Raw genomic sequence first — 24,639 nt, 5'->3', positions numbered from 1 at the left:
AATCTTATATGAAACAAATGACTCTGACAGAGCCTATTCAGAGTGACGTTAAATGACAAACAAGCAGAGACAGTCTTCCTAAGAAAAAAACAAAGCATTTAGAACAGGTTTTCCAAACCAAGGGACCTTCACCTAATATGGATATTTATTCTTCATACAGAGCTGTGGAGTCCAAGATCACAGTTCAGAATTTCTAACTAGGTCCTAGAGCTCAGGGCCTTTCAACACTATCAACAGAAGAGAAGCATCTCACTTATAACTGGAAATTAGCTCTAATTTAACTCAGTAAACTTCCTTCTTGAAATGATGGAGGGCGTCTGCATGAGAAAATGAAGTCCATAACCAAATCATTTGTTATACTTAGTATTCACATGAAATCCTATCACAGGCTGCATTGGCACTTCCTTAATTCTCGCTCTTTTTTAATTGGTTTAATTGGCATAATTTCAAATCACATTATTGAATGACAAAGCAGCCATCTATTTTAATTCAGTCGCTATAGCCATGTTAAATGATTTCATTTTTCCTGATAGGAACACAGATACATGCTGAGTTGCCCTTCTCCTAAATGGAGGCCCTCACCTTTTATTTATTTATTTATTTATTTTCCCCTGGGCAGTAACTGAGTCGTCGTGTGTAATGTAACTCAAAAATAGCTTTCGAGTCACGCAAATTTCCAGGCTACCTTCATTTCTGTCTTGTTTCCTTATCTTTTAGCCACGTAGGGAAAAACTCTAAGAGAAACACAATCTTGGTGCGTGTCCTTATTTTCTTTTTAAATCCTCATCCTACCTTATATCTGGCATAAACTATAAAATGCTATGTTATCCGAGCACAAAGTAAGTGAAAACATGTAATAATTAACTGGCAAGTAAACAGAGCTACACCTGCTGTTGTAATTACACACACAAATGTCAACGAGCTTGGCTCTCCGGTGCCAGCATCCCTGGTGTGAGCCCTAGCCAATCCTCAGAGATTCTGCTCTTGTTGAGGCCTTCAGGCCTCAGAAGTGCTCACCCTGAGTGATGTACAAAATGATCCACAGACGCAACCAATTCGACCTGCGTTCATGTGATCCTCACCATCGTCTTGTCCAAACTCACTTTCAATCTGTCAGGTCCCCAAATGCAGCATCAACAGAATGTAGACATCACAGATTTTCCTCCTAGAGGTCCCCAGCGTTGTTGAGATGTTTGCCTAAACAAAGCCGGCTGAAACCCTCTTCATTTCTTGGCCCCAAACTTGACTGTGTAAGACACTCGCTCGGCTGGCAGCCTGTTAAGTGCCTGTTCTTGTGAGCCCCGGACTGTGCGATCATGACCACTCTGTCCACCCGAAGTAAAGCCACATCCCCACCCAGGAGCGACAGACATCCTTGTGTCAGCCCAAATCAGAAGCTGTCCCCGAACTTCAAGCACTGATCTTTTCAGTGCTGCTGAAGTACCAGAATCTATCCCTAAGAGCCTAACACATTTCCTATGTTTTGCTGATAGAAGTTTTTGGGAAACCTTGCCTCTGCTTCCACGGCACTTCTATTCACAGCTGTTCAGATAATAGGCTAACAGTCCATACGCTCACTCTCTCACTGTTGAAAGATACAGAGATTCTGGAAAAAGTGTGACATGAGTAAAAGCTGCTGATACATCCTCCCAACCTTAATCCAGCCCAATCCTGACTTCTCTCTTCGCAAGACTCTGGAACCAAGATACAGCCTCAACAACTCACCCATCGACTAGGCAATCTTTTCTTTTTTTTTTTTTTTTTTTTGCACAGGCAGAGAGGATTTATTTGTAGCAGAATTATTTATTACAGAGAATGTCCTGAAAATAAACTGACCAAACACTACAATTAATGTGCTGTATGTAAGGATGGAGAATCCGTTTTATTACACGCAGTGACTGAGAAAGTTCAAAACAAAACAAACCCCAAACTATAGTGCTTCTCCAGTTCTCTCTGCTCTCTTATCTTATCTCTTCCCTCTTTTTCTTTCTTTAAAAGACAAGTTAGGCAAAAAAAATAAAATAAAATGGTGACAGTGATGAGATGGAGAGCAGGGCTATTCTGGAACTCAGAGCTTTTATCGGCTCAGAAGATGGATCAAAGCTGTTCCCAGGAAAAGTCACAGAACCACTGTGATAGACTAGGCAATCTTAGCCTGGCTGGTTAATTTTAACTGAACTTCAAAATAACCATCTTATTTCAAAGCACTGATTATTTGTCACAGTATCTAAACTTTATAGAGAGTTTTTAAAATTTAACATGAATTTTCTGAGTGCCTGGTGGGCGTCACAATGGGGCATACACAGTACTTGGCATACAACGTTTGTGACAACTGGGTCCTGGACACTGTTAAATAAAATTAGATAGAAGGCCTGGAGTTTAAAATATGCATACCTTGGCATGATGTAAATCCACCCCATACATGGAGAGCTTTTTGGCATTTTCCAAGAAATACATCTCTGCTTCTGCGGGCGTCATGCCTCTGGTAAGAAAAAATGAGAGGTATTACAATGCTGGGTTTTTTTTGTTTTTTTTTTAACCTGGTGGAGCCATAATATTTTCCACTTAGCCCCCTTGCAAGTTCCCACAGAGGCACCAAAAGATTTGTACTCTGGGGGAGGCGGGGGGAGAATACCAGGAAAATGGCTTTTAGCAGAAACATCACAAGGACGTCCCGAGTAGGAGTGTGACTACCCAGAACTGTACCAGGTCCAGAACCTCACTCTGCTGAGTCCCACCCTTAAGGCACTGACTTCAGTCCCGGGAGAAGCAGGTGGTGCAGGGGATGCCCACCCACCGAGCACAGCTTAAACGGACGCTCTCGGGGTTCCTGCCGCTAACCTGTGGCTCTTGTGCAGCTCGATGACTTTGTCTTCTAGTTCTTTTGTGTGGTTTGGCGCGAAGCGGAACTCGCTGATGTAGTCACTGCCACACTCATCTGGGTCGTAGTCTCCCAGTTCTGACTGGACCGTGTACGAGCCCAACGTGGCAAGGGTGACAGAGGAGCAGGGCAGCCTGCCAGACACGATGTCATCGCGCAGCTGTAAGCAGAGGTAGTACCTTCCAGGAGCCAGAGGACAGGCAGAAAGCCAGCGTTAGGAGACTGTAAAGGAGACTGCCCAGTACAAAGTGGGCGGCAAGCAAGCTCTCCCTGCAGAATAATCCACTAGGACACATTGTCTAGCATCTGTATCTGGATCTATATACCAGGGGAAGATACTTAGCTACAAAATACAATATTTAAGGGCACATAGAGGCAAGTTCATAATAATACAGGGATTCATTGATGAGACACAGAATAAAAGAAACCTACAGACTCTCTCTCTAACATTAAGATAACGTTGAAAGTCAAACAAAATCTCTGGTGGGGGAAATTATAATATAAAAATGGTGCTCTTAAATATAATGATTAGGCCCCAACTACCTAAAGGAAGTCTCATTTTGCTATCCAGATGAAAGGTCCTGCCACACGACCAAGACAAACTGCAGGTAACTCAACGGCTGTGCCATCATGAACACTACCTGTCACTTCCCGCGTTCCTGATGAGGGGAGCTTTCTCCTGGGTCAAGGTCTCATTTTCTTCTTTAGATAACTTCCTAGAATTCAACCGTTACGAAGACTAACTCTGAAGAATTATTACCTTAAAATCTCGTCACTAAAAGCAAACAATTCTAAACTGGGGGACTGTGAAACGTTTTCCACATAATTTTGCCAATATCATGTGCAAATATCTCCGTTAATAGCTGACTTTTACCTTCCCTGTTATTCTGCTTCTAAGAGTGACAGATATACTAACAGTAGAAGACTCCAAGGTAAGTGGGAACATTGGTGAATTTTATTAAGTCTTCATGGCCCAGCATATGAGTATAAGAATAAAATATACCTTGTACCTTTCACACAAGAAACGAACCGTTAGTCTGCTGAAGCTGAGGACTGTATGATAAAGTGTTAAGGTCCCCTCTAAATACGGTTTTAAGCTGATGATGTAAGTAGATGCCATGTAATCCAGACACAAAAATTCCTACACATGTCATAGGCCCTACACACGACACAAATGGAAAGGAATCATGCACTAGATTCCAACTCAAAGTATATATACGCTCTCTAACCATAAATTAGCCACAATTAAATAGTCCCTCAACTACTAAAAAGTATCTTTATATAAGAAATTACAAATTGTTTTTTGATTTAATGAAAATATAAAAGAAATCTTCTGGAACTAGTTTTTCCCCATCTCCTAACATGTCTGCTGAAACGATTTTTCATCATAGCAAGTGACTAAAACTTTTTGAGTAATTTCTCTTTCCTGAAAAGCCTGCCAAAAAGGGTTGTAAGGCCACACTGCACAGCATCACTCTGACTGGCTATAAACTTACTACGAAACACAGTGAAAAAACCAAGGATTCCAAAGTAGAAAGCATTAGAAGAGGCCTAGAGGGACACACAGCAAACCCAGAATGGCTTCATAAAGAGATTCTTCCTTATACTCAAAGCTCAGTCACCAGGCCAGACTGTTAGATTCCTTTCTTGATGCCTTTTCTCTAAAATGAATGAAACATCTTCCTTGTATACAGAAGGTGTGGAAGGTACACTCTTAGGAGTGCACGTGTTTATGTGCATTTGTGCGTGTGTGTGCACGCCTGTGTGATTTTTTAAAACAGCCACCACGTGTCAGACTGGTTGTATAAAAAGGCATAAGCATCCGAAGACACACTTTTGCTCTAAGTTTTGAAGGAGGAGCACTAGGAACTGTCGTATCATTTAAGGCTGAACCCCGTCGAATTTGACTGTGGTGTGTAGATGACAGCAACTCAATTCTGTGTGTTTTCCCACCAGGGTCAAGCACAGGGAAGTATCAGCTTAGCACCAAAGATTCAACTGGGAACAGATATGATTTGGCAAATCTTCTCATCGGATGTTTGCTCTCATTCAGTTGTCTTCTGTTTGCCATTTCGGCGTGGATGACTGTAAGGTCACCAGATGTAAGCCTGCCCTCCGCCCGAGAATTTAACAGGAGCACAACTCCCAACATGCCTGCCTTTTTCACTGCCAACTTTCAAATACCTGGTGATATCTTCAGAGAGCTGGGAAGGGTCTGGTGGGTAAAATTTCACATTAAATGAAAAGTGCCAAGCACCACCTGCGGAGAGCAGAAAAAATCAGAATAAAGTCTTAGACAATCCCTTTGTACTTATTATACTAAGCGGTGGCTAGAACTGCCCTAACCCCAGTCACTAACACCCAGGCAACTTTTAATCATCAATGGAAAACAGGGAAGTCTCCTTTCAGTGAAATTCACAGGTAACTCTGAAACTTCCTCCAGCTTCTAATCTTCTGCCCCATCAAATCCTTTGCTGGGGTTTCTAACTAGCAAGGAAATTGACTAAACTTCCTCCCTTTCTCAGGGACAAAGGCCTTGGGAAGAGGGAAAAAAAGTAAACGAGACAGATAAGCCTCAATCAGACGAGTCTAGGGCTCACCGGACCTATTCTCTGAAGTTCTGGAGAGCTCACATACCAACATTACAGACAGAATCCCATTTCCTTTGTCCTTTCTGCTTTGTTATGACAGGTCAGATCCCATAGTAATACACGTCAAGGATGTATTTATTTTATGGGAAAGGTTTGCTGTCATATTAAGAGATGAGCTGCTCTGTGGGCCATTCGGAAAGTTCTTTTCTTACTTGGGGAAATTTCTGATGGAAGAGACAGTGGGGGTATGTACTGTGCATTACCAAACCCAGCCCTCCACCTCAGCCCCTGATCAGGACGGTCCTCACTGCACGCGGCCGCCCCTCCTCCTGTGGCATCTCCTACGGCCTCTCCAGAGGGGAAGGGGGTCACCCAGACGCCAGCTCATAGGCACCTGCTCCCCAGACCGTCCATATGTAAACGTGAGACATTACAAGCCTTCCTGAGTGCTCCGTTTTATCCATGCATTCTCTAGTTGTGTATACCTAACCATGTTTATCACCGTAAATGAGAATAAAACCCACCTTTTCTTCTTTTCGACATTTACTCTCTCTGTGATCACCCCTGTCACTTATTTTCACCTTGGTCTCTCTGTCTGGCCTTTTAATAAATGCGGTACATTACTGAAGCCTGGGGGCTCCTTCGCCGGGAACTGTTTCCATTTCTTCCCTCCACCCAGTAAGCACACTCCAAGGGCCCAGGCCCTGCTCGCTCTGAACGGCGGCTTGGAGGACCCTCCTGGTCTCCCAGCTTCGGTGCTAGAGGCCTTTCCTCCGAGCCGTGGTCTTCCTTTTGCTCTGTGATTCATGACCTCGTGGTCCAGCCCTCATGCTTCAAATGCCCTCCTAAGACTTCCAAACACCCCCTTCTCCCATTCAGTGACTCCTGGAAGCTCCATTCTCTCCCCAAGTCCTTCCCAAACATTCACAAGAAAGGGACAACATCCTAAGTACCTCCCGGCTCCTTCCTTTGAGCTGGTCTCTTGCTTGAGTAGCAAATACTTAGCTGCAGAGGTCACCTGTATTTCTGTCATCCATGGCATAGTCCGTTCACTAATTCTGGTTTACTCTGCACACCGCTATTCATCTTACACTTAGAGGTCCACCTGGCAGGAACACCATTTGAGTTGCCTTATAAAGGACTTGGTATAGGGACTGGGTATTACTGGGTGTTTTGTGTCATTTCTAAACCACTAAGAAAATATTCCCAAAACGTGGGCTGTAAGAATTACAAGCCATAAAATATCTGGCAATCAAACCTATTTCTAGCGATTATTCTTCCCACTGTTCTCAAAAACGTCCTCTTGTTATTCTAAAATTAACAAGTCTGATTTGGTTTTACTTTCCTATTGATTCCTATTCACCTCCTGCTAAAATGGAATGCTTGCCAGCCGTGAGGTTCATAATGAGAACTGGTTTCCCCGCAAGCAACTGGAATGAAAGCTAATGGATTCGTTATGGGAAATGGATTTATTGCTCTTTTATAATTTTTATCCACTTCAAAGTGAATCCAATGACTCGTTTAGCAATGCAATTAAACTCATAATAAATTCAGGGTAAACACTCGAAGTTGGAAACTAAGAGGGAATAAAAATAGAAGAAAGATATTTCAATGCAAAAATCCTCATTACAGGAAAGTGACTTTCAAATGATCGTGGGCCTAAGAAGCATCGGAGGGGCTTGTTAAAAACGCCAATCCCTAGGCTCTACTCAGAGGTTTTTATTCCAGAGATGTGCATTATGGCCCATGAACTTGTGGTTTTAATAAACACCCTAATGGTTCTAATACACTTGACCGTACTTTGAAAATCACTAATCCCAAGGAATCTACTTTCCTAAGGTTATAACCCAATCAAATATGAGGTTTTGCAGGACATTATTTTGAAACGGTGGGAAAGTTTATGGAAAACACAATCTACACCACAATCAAGGAAAAAAAAAATCCAGTGAAATGAGGTGTAACATTTGAAATTAATGAGAGAGGCAGATTAAAGCGGAAATACATATCCTTGTAAAGAATCCGGTGGAAACATATCACTGGGAGGCTATAGTTATGCCATAAATAGGTTTGTGAGCCTGTGTCTGATCAGATGACGGCTCTGGTTAGGGACGGAAATGCAAGAGCTTGAATGCATTAAAATGACATCTATAATGCTGATATAGGATTTTAAATTCCAAATTTATGATAATCAGAAAACTGTGAAACTGAAGAGAATTCATTCTTATGAAAAAATTCTAATTTTAGTCTTCTATGCCTGCCAAATCTTAAAATTTCTAAATATACTACAGTTATAGCATAAATCACTATATATCGTATATTCTATATCATGAAGTTACTATATCATAAATATACTCTATATCAGAATATATTTAGAAATTTTAGATCTGCTAGGCATAAAAGATGACTGGAATAAGAATTTTTTTCATAAGAAAAAACTCTTCAGGCTCAGGATTTTCTATTCCTCATAAATTCATAACTTAAAATCTTTTTCAGCTTGATTGCCATTTGCCATTCTCTTGAAGATCTCATTCTAGAGACCTACTGTGGACCTACAGCATAAAAATAATGGAAACATCCTTTTACTGTTGATATTTATGTTCAGAAAGAGGAGGTGATTGTACAATAATTACATTAGCTCTGATAATACTTTTCTACCTTGATAGAATGTCCCTTTTGTGGAAAGAAGGCATTTTGTGCATGGGAAACAATAAGGAATATAGATAAAAACACCAAATTCCATTCCTAAACATTTCCAATTTTTTCTTGTCTCCTCCTTTATCTGCATGATTGTCACTTGGTTTTATGTTGCTGTCACAAACACTACCTAATCTACATGAGGAAAATATCCTTTAAATCTCATGTTCCAGTTGTCCCCTAAACTTCATCTCTTAGAAAGGAAGGTCGGAGACAGTATAAATGGGAAATGAAGGAAAAAAAGAATTCCATTAACAGCAGAAAAGAAAATTAACTGTTTTTACAGCCTTTCTTGTAACAGTATAATGACTTATCCTTGAACATGTAATATATTTTCAAAGTGCTCTGTAATTATAAAATCAACCAAGTACGAAACAGCGTTTTATTAATTAGGTGAATATAGAGGACTTAAAGCACATGAAATGTTAAGATATTCAGCCCATCTGCTTTTAATAACTCCATAAAAAGATCCTTAGAACATGCTCATCATCTTAAAGTTTTTACTAGGACTCTGAAATTTTCACCTTCTTATCACAACTGTAGCTGTCCCTGGTTTTAATCCCCATTTAGTTCTATCAAACTACTTCACTATCAAGTTGCTGATTAGTGACCACACCAAATTCCTCTCAAAAATATGGTAAAGATGTTTTCGTTGTATAAAGAATCATCAGACTCTCTAGTATCTAGAAGCATAGTGATTTTTTTGCTTCTTTTGAGATATTATCTACTATTAAGCCATTTCAAACTGCTCGCCACTAATTACTTTTTATTAGCATGTAGGGTATTTTGAGACCTCAGAACATTCAAAGGCACTAGAAAGATTTGCTCTCTCTTTTAATAGTAACTTTGATGGGAGTGCTGTTCTTATTAATAAATTGGTCTTAAATTTAATCTTCAAACAGAATCAGTTGTTCTGGAAAATTAAGCTAGATTTTATCGATAAAAAATGAATTGCTTGAAAAAAATTAACTAGTTGAAATTATAAAGTATATCCATGTTTTACCATTTATCCATAGTAAAAAGCAACAGCTACAGAAAAGGCTTAAAAATAAAAATGAAAAAATTCCTCTTTCTCAACCCCCTACCCTGCAGTGCCACTTCTGGAGGTATAGGTATTTCCACATACCTATATATGCATAACTCATTTTAAACAAATATGAATTATTTCTCTAGGGTCTCACTAATGAGAGCTAAAACATATTTATTCTACCTCATTCTATTTAACAGCTACCTAGTATTTCAAGGTATGGCTATTTCATGATCGATTTTATCATTTCTTTATAAATGGATATTTAAGTTGCTTTGAGTCTTCTTCTATTGCCAATGGTATGATAATGAACTTTCCTACATGGACACATATGTACACACTCCTCTCTTAAGCAGACACTGGATACATTTCTACAAGTAAAATCAGGGGTCAAAGAATAAGCACATTTTAAATTTTAATAAAATCTGACACAAAGTGCCTTCTTAAAGGGTTATATTTCTACCAACTGTGTACAGAATTGCCAGTGTAGGGCATCATTAAACTTTTAAAATCTTTGCTAATCTGAATAGGTGAAAAATGTCACATTTTAATTTGCATTTAATTATTACTAAGACTTAGCACCTTTTCTAATACTTATTAGCTACCTGTATTTAAATTTTCTGAGTGGCTCATGTAACTGATTCGTGCGCTAGGAAATGTCCATTTCTTAAATTGCCTTTAGGGCTAAGAAAAGAAGATGTCATCAGAGAGTAAACTTCAGTCTGACTTGTTACCCCATTTCTAAGCTATTAAATGACTATTACTTTTACTGCTTGCCTTGCATACTTTGGTGGCAGTTAGGCTTAATACAACATTAATAATTAAGCTTGAAACTTTGAGATGATTGTCAATGGGGTCATCACTTGATTAAATCATATCTCACATCTCTGAACAGGCAAGGGAATAGGTCAAGTGTCATGTCATTTTATTCCCGGGTCGCGATAATTACTAATGGGTATCTGAGCTAGACCAACCTGCCAAAGATAAAATCTGAGATCTTAATCTGTTTTTCAAAATACCGTATTCACACCAGCCATGTGGATATGAGCTACCATTTCAGATAACCCCACTCTTTGAAAATCTTCCTATTTCTACACATAATAATCCAAAAGAACTTACTTCGAATCTGTTTTTTAATTTCCTTAGCAGGGTCCAACCAATTCTGAAAAAGAAGTGAGAGTCTGAATATGAATCAGAGAAGAATGGAGATGACTTAGTGTTGACTGGGTAGAGATGAACTAAACGTATTTGAGAAGGAGTGGCTGCCGGGAGACTCCCCAGGCTGGGTCCTTCCCCTACATCTGGTGCCCCTTCGCTAGTCCTGCGAGGGCCCAGGCTCTGGTCTAATGAGAAGATGTGTGTGCACACAATTCAGGCTTGACAAAGTTCTTTTCTTTTACAACAAGTGCCTTCAGCAATTCAAGCTAGCACAGAAACAGAGGAGAAAAAATGGTGGATTCTATGTTCAAACAAGTTACAAGCATGAGCTAAAGATACAGTCATCTTTCGGTAACCTCAGGGGATTGGTTCCAGAACCCCAGGTAACACCAAAATCTGAGGATGCTCAAGTCCCTTATATAAAAAGGCACAGTATTTGTATATAACCTATGCAACGCCCCCATATACTTGAAATCATTTCTAGATTATTTATAATACCTAATTCAATGGACATGCTATGTAAATACTTGCTGGTGCACTGGCAAATTCAAATTTTGCTTTTTGGAACTTTCTGGAATTAAAAAAAAATATTTTTGATCTGCTGTTGGTTGAATCTGCAGATGCAGAGCCCAAGAACACAGAGAGTTGACTCTGCATGTAACTTGACCACTGATGTCCTAGCCGTTCAGTCCCATGCAGCAACTTCTGTGATTATAGATTTTAAGGCACCTTCTTAGAATGCTTTCCTAACAAACGAACACTTGACACTTACGATTTCCCTCATCAGAACACTCAGGTGTTTAATAATGAAGTTAGACATCATCCACAAAATTCAGTAAAGATAAAGTATGATTCACTAACGAACGACAACAGAACAAGTGACATTTAATGAGCACAACTGCTGTGGCTCAGTTTCCAGCATTAAGGAAACAATTTCTTCCTCCTTATCTTTCAGGCAGTTGGGGGGAATAAGTGAGATAAAGGCCTGAAGCAGGTACAAGAGTCTACAGAGGTTTTACGTGTATCATTAAACGTGGACTGAATACATTAACTGCTTGCCTTGTACATCAGGTCTGTACATGATTCATCTCACATTGTGATTCAGCAAGAATATGAAAGTGTAGTAAGATGAATTAATAAGATGGCATCCAGTGAACATGTTTTCTGTATAATTATCAATGTATGTGATTCCCATTGGCTCAAATCCATGGAAATATATCATCCCCCCAAAGCACCATATAAAATGCTTTTCTGGAACCATAAAGAACTCAAGCATGAAAAGCAGAAACACTGACTGACTGTTTCCAAAAGACTCAAGATTAAAGGAAGTTGTCAATAATTTCCTTCATGAAGAAGTAAGGTGATTAACAGCATTTAGGGCCTTGGATGATGAAGGTGAAGGCGTGGGAGTACGAGGGGAGGTGGAGAAAACGATTTACCAATTCAGTTTCAGTTCACTTTCTTGCAGTGAAGCGCAGTTGAAGCCGCAATACTTTGTATTGCTTTCAACCACTCACCTTCTGGCTTTCAGCATCTCGATATGTAAGCCCAAAATAGTCTTTTTCTAGCAAATTCAGATGTTCACATACTTTATCAAACAGCACTTGGCCTCTGGAGCGTTTCTGTGGAGAACAAAACAGAAAAACAAGTCAACACACACCAAAAAAGTTCTCTCAATTGCCACGAACAAATATGGGTAAAACTTAAAATATTGCTCATTGTAACTGTTCAGTAAATAACAAGCAGGTTTGATCACCTTACCATCTCCTTTTTAACTAGAAAAAAGGCTCAATAAAGTGGACCTAATCCTACAAGAGGCAGCTCCTACAGAACAAGCAAATAAATAAAAAAATAACTCCTGTCAGTGAGTAAGCACAGGCGACCTGCGGACAATTTCGAAACGGAAGTAGTTGGGGAAATGAAGTGGTGCTTGAAGCCTCAAATATATTGTGAAACACAAAAATCCTGACGGTGAGAGCATTAAAGGGCCAACCACAGCTGTGTTTCAGAATACCCATGCTCGCTCCCCCACGTGATCAGGTTCTGAGCCTGAGAAGAATTAACCCCATTCCTTGTCTTAGGCAGAAGTCCCCTTCAAACTTTCTATCCCAGTCCTTACTGAGAAATTCTAGCTATGGATCACTTTCTGAAGCCCGTTAAACTTTATTAGTTTTTGTTTACAGTCACAAATTTCAATTTTGTATCACAGAGTTGAACTTTCTCTGAATTTTTTTTTTTAGAGAAAATCCTTTCTATTAAACATAACAAACATGTTCATTAAGTTTAAAGATTTAAATTACCATTTATAAATGTAAGATGTAGACATATGTGCTGTATTTTTGGCCATAAAGCAGTCAATTGGAGAAAGAAAAAAGGCAGTCATCCGGGGAAAAAAATCCATCAGCTTAATTTATGGTGATATACAGTATCATATTTTCATCAAAGGTCTTTTAAACTTGGCCTTGGAGTCTGAGATGGATTAACTGGAAGCAATTAAGCTAAAGTACATTTTGTTTGTGCAGTACCAACATTTCACATCTCGTACCTTAAGTGTATTTGTCTTTAAGATTTAATGTAGTAAGAGAAAAATAAGAAAATTGATAAACAATGGGCATACCAAAGAGTAAGTATCCAGAAGATGTGTAAGTGGTATGTATTACTGTGCAACCGCAAATATACTGGAAATTACTTAGTCCCCTCAAGCATGACTATTTAGGAGAAAAGATAAATGTAGGATAGAAAACTGAAGACTGAATTGTAACCAGCTGAATAATCAATGTTGTATTTGAAAAAAGTTTAATAATGTATGAAAATAAATTACATGTTATCTAAACTGTGTAACATTGTTCAATGGATATAAATAAATGGTATGACAATGAAATGCTGCTCGCTGGTTTAAATCCTTTATTTGTAAATAACAGCATATTGCTTCTGAATAACGCTTAACAAATTATAAAGTTTGCACCAAAAAAACCTGGTTCTTCTGATGCTTCCATTGGTATGATGTCCAGTTTAGAGATAAGAACACAGAGGTCCAGAGGAGTTACATGGGAGAGGCAGTCTTAGTGCTGCCTAGACGGTGGCTTTAACAGGTAAACCTGGCTTTGAGTCTTCCTTATGTCCCTTGCAGCTGTGCGGACCTCGAAGCTTTCCCTCTGTAAAACGGTTATGATACCATCTACTTCTTTGTAATGGTTGATATTAAAATGAAACAAAGTATTCCAACTTGGTCCAGTGATAACATGTCAAGCATCCCACAAACGTCAGCCATTGATATTATCAGCCTACGTGATTGATAAATGGCAGAATACGTAATACAGAACTCACTAGGCATTTCTGTGGTAGGAGCACATATACAGCTCCTTGTGGTACCAATAAGCATCCTTAGTATTAATATGTCCTGCTCTTTCTTCAGGTATCAATTATCTGCTTACTGTCTAACTGCTTTAACTACAACACACACACACACACACACACACACACACACACACACACACACACACACAAATACATACCAGCGTCTGGCCAAGTACTTTCTCAATGAGTAAAAACAAACCAAAACAAACCAAATACAATAAACCTTCCTCTACAGAGCCTCCTACATCCTCTGAGCCAGCAGCAGACCACAGCCAGGCCCTCAGTGGAGGAATTAATCTGGTCATGCTGCAGGCGGCCTTGGGCATTGTTTTATTAGCTGTCTTCTGGCTGCTGTCTTCTTCCTTTTGTCTAACAGGTGGAGTGATTAGCTCAAGCACGGACCACTGTACTAACTGGTTCTTAATTTTCTGGCTTCTCACCATTTGATTGCTAATTAATGAACCACAGCTCTCTCTTGAACAGACCAGATTTTTTCTTACTATTTTAAACATATTTGAACACTATAAACAGTCCTTAAGACAATGACATAGTGGTCCATTCTTCACTCTGAAGGGTTTTTGGGTTTGTTTCTGTTTGTTTTGTTTTGGCCCTAAGAACTAAGATGGGTTGTCTAGAATCCGCTATAGATGGTTATATGTAAACAATGAAATTCCTATCTGTCAAACGTCACCACGGCCGCCAGCCAGCTGGATGACGCTGGAAAGGTCTCTCACGTTATGTGGGCCTTCACCTTCTCATCCTTGAGTGAGGATATATGACTCCATGGAGCCAGGTGATCACGGGCTTGAGGCTGTAACTGGGCACCTGTGCTCATGGCCAACATCACTAATGACCACAGCTCACTCCCCCGTGCAGCCCAAATGCGGCTTCAGAGCCCTACCGCACACGTGATGAGAAAGGCCCTGGCGATGGATGGAGTTGGCACAGGACACCAAATGGGACTATTCTGCAGCCCCAGACAGGATCCCCTCTGCAATCACTCCCAACTCCCCCAGATTCCTGATTCTTCTTACTCAGGTAATTTTTTTCTAGGGCATTATCTAACTTTTTAAGTCAATTATTTCTACATGTTGACATTGCGTGCATCTTTAGGTAGTAACATCTAAAATATGACTAAAGCTCAACCGTCACTGGGCCTTTTAGAGAATTTATGTTAAATATTCGGGTCCCAAAGATAGGATGTTCATTAAGTCATCAAATCTAGGCACCTTACTTTCATTGGGTATGTTTATAACAGCTATAATGAGTCAAGAATTCAGCAGAAGCTAGTGCGAAGCAGTCGCATAGCACAGGAAGATCAGCTCGGTGCTTTGTGACCACCTAGAGGGGTGGGATAGGGAGGGTGGGAGGGAGGGGGATGCAAAGAGGGAAGAGATATGGGGACATATGTATAACTGATTCACTTTGTTATAAAGCAGAAACTAACACACCACTGTAAAGCAATTATATTCCAATAAAAATGTAAAAAAAAAAGAATTCAGTAGATTAAAAAGCATTTTTTGGACAGAGGTATTCTAAAATCAATGGGTAATTTACTTAACTGGAGACGATGAACAGCTTTTAGTCTCATTTGCTGTTTCCTGTGAGTTGTTAAGTCATGTCTCTGACTCAGATGCATTCGCAGTCTACATAACCATTGACTTTTAACACCTGGACATTAAGGAAAGTGGATTTTGCTTTCCTGGAGTAACAAACGAATGGTGGACTGCCCTCTCTCTACCCTCTTTTTCCACTTAAAATTGGGTTTCTGTTTCAAATAAAGGAGACAAGGATACATCCATCATCACCACTCAAACACAGCAGATGAAATAAGCTTTTCTGCAGCATTAATGAAACTTCCTGCAAGTCCAAGATAATTCAAGATTTTTACAATGTTGGTAAAACACTGGTTCTCAAGGTCTTATCAACCAGCATCACCTGAAAGTTTACATTAAAATTTTTATTTGTACTTTTATTTGTCTAACAACTTTAAAAAATTAATTTCAGAATGTTTTAGGATGGGACAATTTCAAACATTTCCCAAAGTAGAGAGAACAGCATCATGAAAGCCTGCATGCTCATCACCCAGTTTTAACAAATGCCTCTGAAGACAACTTTGGTTCCTCTGGAGTTGTGCTCCACTCATCCTCTCCCTGGGTACTCTGAAGCATCTCAGCAAATAATTTTGTCTCTATTTATCTTAGTATGTAACTCTGCTCTTTTAAGAAATGTAATCTCAATAACTTCATCACATCTAAACAAAAGTAGCGATCAGTTCATAATATCACCAAATATCTAGTCAGGACTTTAACTTCCCCAATTATTTCAAAGATTTTTTTTTCTTTTTCATTTTCTTTGGTTAGCCCATACACTGCAATCGGCTGGCATATCTCTCTGAATCTGCAAGTTCTCCATTTATGTTGGTTATTAACTTGTCTAGGAGACCAGGTCATTTGCCTGTAGAGTTCGCTCAGTCTAGACTTGCTGTTTGCATCTCCATGGTGTAATTTAACATGTTCTTTTGTCTTCTGTATTTCCTGTAAACTGACAGTGAAATCTAGAAGCTTGACCAGATTCTTGTTCGACTGGTTTCCATAAATGATGCTGTGCAATTTCACCACGAGGCATAAAGTTAACTCTTGCCTTTTTGTGACATTAGCAGTCACTAACGATCGTTGCCCTAGACCCATTAATTTGAGGTGGCAAGATGGGGATATTCGAATCCGAACCTTGGTCCCACATTTATTAGTTGGAGTATGTCTATGAAGAGACACTTCTCTTTGTCAGAATTATTTATCCAGTGACATAGTCTGATGACGGAAGCCAGGATCAACGCTCACACCTTTTCCTTTATCCAACTTCAAGATAACGAGTTCGCTTTCTAGCACCATCCAGAAGTTACCAATTAGGATTTTTGTTTTATATCATCACTATGAACTCACGGGCTAAATCAGGCTTGACGTGTTTCAGTCCATTACAGGTGTTACCCATACTGATGCTCTAAATGTCCCCAAGTGCTCTGCCTTACATTTTGCCTGTCAACTCTCATCCTTCACAATGCTTCTCCAGTGTCACCTCTTTACAGCATTTCCTGTCCTCTCAGCCAAATGTGACTTCTCTCACCTTTGGACATTAGAGCACTTTATGGTACCAAGAGGGCACTTTCCATATTCTGCCTTATATCACAGCTGTCTCTCTGTGCACTCGCCTTATATCCCAACTGACTATAAAGACACTCCTGGTGGCAATGTGCCTCCTATATTTATTTTTTATGGAGCCTCATTTTGGTCAAATACCATTAAGAGAATAAAAAGGTAATGGGATGAAACTTAAAATTTTTCTCACTAGCATATCATAACCAATGTTTCCAAAGCAAAATTTTAAACTAGTGGTTTTTCAACTGTGGATCCTGGGAACATCTAAAATATGCCAATATCCAGGAACCCACCTCAGGTGAAATAAATCAGAATTTCTGAAGGTGGGCACAAGGCCTTGTATGTTTTCAAGATCTCATTTGCAGGCATGGTTGAAAGGTACACTTAAGTTTACAACTTAAATATTCTTATATGGAGGACTCTAAAGCAATTTTTCTTTTTTTTTTGAGGAAATGTGTAACTTCTTCAGATTTAGATCCACACCAGTTTCTTTCAGGCCTTCTTGTACCAACACTGATAGCTGCATTATGATCAACTTTATTTACACACACACACAGCCTTAAAATCTTAAGACACCCTTTCCAACAAATTTTCTTAAGAAACGTTAAGTTCTCAAGAAATGAAAAACGAGCCACACGCTTAAATAAAATGATACAAATGAGCAATGATAAACCACCAAACTATAAAACCAACCAATAAACCAGCCATTTAAAGCTATGAATGAAATACACAAAATAGAAATGTTTTTGAGTTTGAATTTTTTTTTTTTTTTAGCTCTCCCTTGGTAGAGCTAAAACATACAGACTTTAACTCAAGAACCTGCTACCTTACTAAAAAATGACCCAGGTAGGTTAACAAATGTCTTGATTTCCTCTTTTGTGAACAAGTAAAAGAATTCACATCTTCCCCAGCAGGTTAGGGAGGTGATGGAGAGGAACAAACACTGGGCACTGAACCCAGGGGAGGATGGAGGGAGGAGCTGCTCTTGATTGACAGCTGACCAGGAGACGGCACACCTGTGGACGCATACTCCGAAATGAGCGCCGCCTTGATCCTCAAGTCCCTGGAAATCGTGTCTTGATCTGTGCTCAAGTCATGAGCGCACAAGCAGGCAGCACAAATTGTGCTAAACCGCAGCACAAGACTTCAACAGAATCTGTCTTTTCTTTCCGTCTCACAAAGCTATGAATCAGCCTGGGGACAGGCTAAAAGCCGAAATTAGAGAAATTTGTAAAGTCAAGTATAATCTTCTCGCCTTAGAAAGACGGGCTGCAGTTCTTATTTATCTGAAGCTGCACAATCACAAAGAAAATGAGGCAGAGCACGTCGTTCTGCCTGAGAACTGGAGCTAATCAATGGTCCCTACTTCTTGCGGGGGGGGGGGGGGGCGGGAATGCGGAGGGGCGGGGGAACCAAAGCCATCAGCACCAGGGCGTGTGGATATATCCTTGAGGCTCCGTGGGATCTATGTGTGCATTTCTTTAAACCGTCACTGAAAAAAAAGCCTCTTGTTACATTGGCTCAGGCTTATACCACGTGCGTTAATACAAGGAAACATATAATATTGAGACCTTTCAGGGAAATTGACACTTCCGTACCCTTATTTCAGCTGCTTTGAAATTTGAGGGAGCGCCAGCCTGTAAGCACTTTATTCTTTCCATCATACATCTTCTTCAACTGGACTGCTGATTTTCTTCTGAAATTATAACTTTCTGTGTATTGTTGCACTTTGTGAACTTGTATTTCTGCTCCCTGAGGACAGGAAACTGTGCAACATTTTTAATGCCCCCGACAGAGTGTCCTAAACACAGAAGACATTCAACATATGTGCCTAATAAGCACTCCGGGCATGAATCTGAAGGAGGAATTTCTCCTCACATTATCTTCGATTAATCTCGATGAAAAATGCCATCATTTTTTTTTCATGCTTCCTTCCCTAATTGCATATTTCCACACTGAATGCTTTTCCATTCTCCTCACTTCTCAAGGTCAACTGGAATTCTCTTCATTTCTAAACGATGGCAACACAATTTGCCTGGTGTTAGAGGAGCACGTGGAGAGCTCAGCAAACTAGCTAAGCTTAAACTTGAGCCTAAATCGGACACCTGGACTCTGTGTAGGTCATTTTTTCCTGGGTCTTCTTTTTGCTCTGTCAGATAGAAAAACGTTCTAACACAGTCTGCCCTGAAATTTCGGTGGATTAAAAAAAAAAAATCTACACTTAGAAAATACCAAGAGGAATAAAAGATGATGATGGTGTCTGGTCTGTGACAACAGTCCATAAACACTTGAGATCTGAGGCCAGGAAGGTCTAAGAAGCAATATATGGCCCCAGCTGCCCTGTGTGCATCTACTTCCATTTGGGGCTTTCTGTCTCAAGTGTACTTTCAATGCCAAGTTTAATAAGCACAGTAGGAAGTCCATTATCCCCATCACTACTGCCAGGATCCATGCCCAGAGGGGCAGGACCTAGTCTATGTACTAAATCCCAAGTGTGATCCAGGCAGTGAATTCAGAGGGCTGATGTGAAAAGCAGAGGTGATTTTTTTCTGCCTAGATGTTACATATCTTGCTAGCTCTTTCTTTAAATTCACAAGCAATCAGCTTTTCAGAAAACCATAATAGTTCTTTTCACATTATTAATAAGTCAATCAATGATTATTCTGCCACTTTCTTAAACTCAGTTCAGTTAGGAATAAAGATCTGAAGTGGCCTGTTAAAATATGAACCTGGGACCACTTCCTGGTCTTGCTAAGTTTCTAAACACAACAGTGTTTTTTTTTTTTTTTTTTTTTTGCGGTACGCAGGCCTCTCACTATTGTGGCCTCTCCCGCTGCGGAGCACAGGCTCCGGACGCGCAGGCTCAGCGGCCATGGCTCACGGGCCCAGCCGCTCCGCGGCATGTGGGATCTTCCCGGACCGGGGCACGAACCCGTGTCCCCTGCATCGGCAGGCGGACTCTCAACCACTGCGCCACCAGGGAAGCCCCACAACAGTGATTTATTTCCATGTCGCAACTGTCTAGAAACTGAGAATTCATCTAGCATTATTTAAATATCTTCAAAATGTAATTTTAAAGATATTATTCCTATCCAGTTCAAGTCGGTTTTCCCACCATTCTATTCTAAGTGAGGCACATCAGACAACCCCAATGCTGGACCCTGGCTCTACAACTAGCTGGCTGTGAGGTGAGACGGTCACCGAACCTTTCTGAACTTCACTGCCTTCATTAAAAAATGGAAATAATATTGGTCCTTACCCATAGGATTGTTGCATTAAATAAAACACAGGAAAGCATACGTATTGCCTAGCCCATGGGAAACGATAACCAATAAATGCTGGTGATTGTTAGTAGGCCCTTTTCATAAGAAGCCCAATACATTTAGGTTTTCTAATGCTGAAATTTGGTATAGAGATTGACATACCACTGATGCCTATTTCATCTGCAGTGAAATCATCCCATGTCTCTTGTGAAAAATAAATCTCACTGTACAGGTAAAAGGGAGAAATGGTTGAAAATACTGTTATTATCAGTAAACCAAGGGTACATTCTATTATCCTTTGCAAACACATCCAAAATGGTTTTCAACAGGCACTGGGTATACTGGCACATTTTGGTACATCCTAGGCCAAAACATGATAGTTACATATTATCGTAGACATGGCGTGCAGCACAACCAAAACAAGAAGGTAGAGTTCAAACGCAGTAGAGTCGACCTAGGTTTGACAGAGATTCTCTGAAAAAATACTTTTAGCACATACACGGCAAAAGTCCATCTGTGCACGTGAAGCCCCTCCACCTTTTTTTAGAAAGATGCCTTTTTCTTTCAGCCACAATCTGTTTCTGTCTTCATTTGTTGTCGCCATTTCAGCCTCTGTTTGAAATCAGACTTTTGTGCTCAGAGCCATGTACCGTGGTAGATGATAGCTTTTCAGTGAAGCGTGCTTCTTCCTGGCAAAAACATTGGGCTCGCTTTTTCACAAAGAGTTTCACATCACACATATGAGATGTTGGCAGCGAGCAGTCAGACAACATTTCCTGCTGTTAATCTGCTAAGGATTCAGGTCACTAAGCCAATGTGTGCCAAACGAATGCAGAAAAGGAAGCCCTCGGGAAGAGGGATGTTTGAAAGAGACAGACTTAAACCTGAATCTGGTAAAAGAACCACAGGGCCTAATTCAGAATGATGCGGGACTTTGTGAAATTCTTCCTGGGAGAGGAAGTACTTATTTCTCCTTTCCAAGACAATTCTCAAAAGAAAAAAATCAAACAAAACCCAAATTGTGGTTTATAACTCATTTGGTCAAATAAAGCACTGTAGGCAATGCAACTGTTGACAGCGAAAACACAACTTTTAATGATATACATTTAACGAGTATGAATTTGTAGAACGGCCACTTTTCAGTCCTATAAGGCACTGAAGATCAAAACCATACAGTAACAGTCAGTGCTTTAAACAAGTAAGTGTTCAGCGAACCAGTGCCCATCAACGGTTTCCTCTTATTAACAGGACCAGGTTGTGAGTAAGCACACAGAGGAAGGATTTCAGGGTTATTACGTAAACTACTCACGTAATTTAACAAATGTAATTATATCATTTCGCTAGTTAAAATAGAGGTTTTAAATTAAAATAACTGTAAAACCTATGAAAGACCTATAATGAGAACATAAATAAATAGCAAAAAATAGGACAGGTGATGACACTTTCAATGATACTTAGGGTCGGTCTGGCCTTCACTGAAAGCATATCATATTTGGGATTAGTATTTAAAATCCAGTAGCTGGGGGGAAAAAGCCTATGTAATCATCTAACTTGCTGATTTTACTTACATGTTTTCCAGCTTTGTCAGACACGTGCAATAGCCCGTGTGGACCACCTGGGGTACCAGCAGGTCTACACGTCCAAGGTTGGGATTGCTTTTGGACCTCGCTGTCTCTATCGGGGGCATCCTGAGCTCCTGAGCTCGCAATCCTGAAAAGCCAGCATTAATCCTCTCGGCCCAGCAGTTCCCACACCTGGGAGTGGGGGTGGGAGGAGCCCGCTCCGCCCTGTAAAGAAGCGAGGCCCAGGCCTCATTCCAGAACCAGAGCAGACTCGTCCCCGCGGGTCAGCACGAGGTCCCCTCGCTGCAGCCGTCCCAAGAGCTCATGTAACCTCGAGAGAATGTTGGTCTCTGCTGACTCCTGAATTTCAGATGGTGATTTCTTTGAGCTTTGTGGTTACTTACTTTTAAAGCACGAATTGCATTAGCAAATGGCAGTAAATAACAATCACAGAAAAACTGAAATGGTTAGGCAAACTGAATCCAGAAGACAAAGGGCTTTCAAAGTAGGTACAGCCCTTTGCCCTAACAAACAGCTGTAACGTTCTTTCACTGACAGGAAAACTTCAAACCATTCTGTTCAAGCAAAAAGTAAAGTACTACACACTCAGATTATTCTGATTTTTCTTGGGCTCACAAGAATGCCACTGTCTTTCCTGGACCTTATCGGTGTTCAGAGCTGAACTGGGAGGTTCAGGGCTGAGGGACTTTGGGGAGTTCTTCGGGACCTGAGTGATGCTCCCCCTTCTCTGAAGGCTGAGCCTCTAAGCCAGTCCTGCCAGCTCCCTCCTGGCTTAACAAGGACTGAGGGCAGCAAGACGCCTGTGATCTTGGGGGCTCAGGAGGATGTCAAGTGAAATTCAAAGGAGATGACCCCGAGATTCTATCAAATGTACTTTCACTTCTGTCTTTACATTCAAAAACTCTTTGTGAGAATATACCCATGTGGGAAGACCAGAAGTTGGCTATCAGACTCAGCAGTGAGAGCACAGACGGCCAGACTGAGGATGCAGTCAGACCCCATCATCACGGTGGGGGAGGTCCCGCCTGCCTCTTTGGCTCCCCCCGCGGTGCCCCCTGGCCTGCCCTGACCCCCTACTCCATCACACAGCCTTCCTCCAGCCCCTCTCCCTAGGCTTCCTCCTGCCAAAGTCTGCACAAGCCACCTTCACACCCTGGACCCTTCCACCCGCCCAGCCTTCAGATCTCTCCTCAAGCACCCCTTCCTCAGGACTCCACCCCCCCGGCCTCCAGGACCAGGTCTCAGAGAACGCGTTTTTATATCTTCTGCATCGCACTTGTCAGGGTGCAATTTCACGCTGCTCTGTGTTGCAATTTGAGTAATGGTAATGCCAGCCTCTCAGGTAAGCAGTTTCTACCTGCAAATGGTCTCCCAACACATACCCCTGACCCTGGCAGAGAGCAAAATTAATATTTTTTGAAACAGGAAAGAAAATCAAGCGAAATAAGTGCATCTGGGGTTTATTTCCTGTTTCACAGCTCTTCAAAAACTGCTATGTTCTTTGAAATTTATTCAGGATCAGTTTATTTATATTTTTCTACCACGTGGGTATAATCTGCTCTGGCCAGATCTAGAGTGTTGGATTTTTTCCTAATTTCTGCAAGAAGACAATATTTCATCCCCGCAGGTGGTAGACCTATTAGCTTTTTTATTTTTTTAACATCTTTATTGGAGTATAATTGCTTTACAATGTTGTGTTAGTTTCTGCTGTATAACAAAGTGAATCAGCTATATGCGTAGGTATATCCCCATAACCCCGCCCTCTTGCGTCTCCCTCCCACCCTCCTTATCCCACCCCTCTAGGTGGTCGCAAAGCATCGAGCTGACCTTCCTGTGCTATGCAGCTGCTTCCCACTAGCTATCTATTTTTCATCTGGTAGTGTATATATGTCAATGTTACTCTCTCACCTTGTCCCAGCTTACCCTTCCCCCTCCCCGTGTCCTCAAGTCCATTCTCTACGTCTGTGTCTTTATTCCTGTCCTGTCCCTACGTTCTTCAGAACCTTTTTTTTTTTTTAGATTCCATATGTATGCGTTAGCATACGGTATTTGTTTTTCTCTTTCTGACTTACTTCACTCTGTATGACAGACTCTAGGTCCATCCACCTCGCTACAAATAACTTAATTTCGTTTCTTTTTATGTCTGAGTAATATTCCATTGTATATATGTGCCACATGTTTATCCATTCATCTGTTGACAGACACTTAGGTTGCTTCCATGTCCTGGCTATTGTAAATACTGCTGCAATGACCATTGTGGTACATGACTCTTTTTGAATTATGGTTTTCTCAGGGTATATGCCCAGTAGTGGGATTGCTGGGTCGTATGGTAGTTCTATTTGTAGTTTTTTAAGGAACCTCCATACTGTTCTCCACAGTGGCTGTATCAATTTACATTCCCACCAACAGTGCAAGAGTGTTCCCTTTTCTCCACACCCTCTCCAGCATTTATTGTTTCTAGATTTTTTGATGATGGCCATTCTGACTGATGTGAAATGATATCTCATTGTAGTTTTGATTTGCATTTCTCTAATGATTAGTGATGTTGAGTATCCTTTCATGTGTTTGTTGGCAATCTGTATGTCTTCTTTGGAGAAATGTTTATTCAGGTCTTCTGCCCATTTTTGGATTGGGTTGTTTGTTTTATTAATATTGAGCTGCATGAGCTGTTTATATATTTTGGAGATTAATCCTTTGTCAGTTGCTTCATTTGCAAATATTTTCTCCCATTCTGAGGGTTGTCTTTTCCTCTTGTTTATGGTTTCCTTTGCTGTGCAAAAGCTTTTAAGCTTCATTAGGTCCCATTTGTTTATTTTTGGTTTTATTTCCATTTCTCTAGGAGGTGGGTCAAAAAGGATCTTGCTTTATGTCTTGATTTATGTCATAGAGTGTTCTGCCTATGTTTTCCTCTAAGAGTTTTATAGTGTCTG

The 24,639-nt window shown here is 40.6% G+C and overlaps 1 protein-coding gene across 2 annotated transcripts in view; it reads right to left on the bottom strand.

The window, feature by feature from the left end:
• Positions 1–24,639, bottom strand: part of EPB41L3 (erythrocyte membrane protein band 4.1 like 3) — an 84,607-nt gene that overhangs the window by 37,240 nt on the left and 22,728 nt on the right. For both annotated transcript variants that reach the window (XM_089894945.1, XM_089894944.1), the window contains exons 3-7: positions 11,869–11,973; positions 10,313–10,355; positions 5,066–5,141; positions 2,842–3,060; positions 2,395–2,482 (exon numbers count right to left, since the gene is read on the bottom strand). In XM_089894945.1, the coding sequence (XP_089751071.1) occupies positions 2,395–2,482; positions 2,842–3,060; positions 5,066–5,141; positions 10,313–10,355; positions 11,869–11,973 (531 nt within the window). The remainder of the gene's footprint in view (positions 1–2,394; positions 2,483–2,841; positions 3,061–5,065; positions 5,142–10,312; positions 10,356–11,868; positions 11,974–24,639) is intronic.

Source organism: Delphinapterus leucas, chromosome 14 (genome assembly GCF_059928025.1).
Source record: "Delphinapterus leucas isolate spDelLeu-1000000601 "Yukka" chromosome 14, BTC_Dleu_Yukka2, whole genome shotgun sequence".
NCBI classification, from domain to species: domain Eukaryota; kingdom Metazoa; phylum Chordata; class Mammalia; order Artiodactyla; family Monodontidae; genus Delphinapterus; species Delphinapterus leucas.
This window is presented reverse-complemented; position numbering and strand designations above follow the sequence as displayed.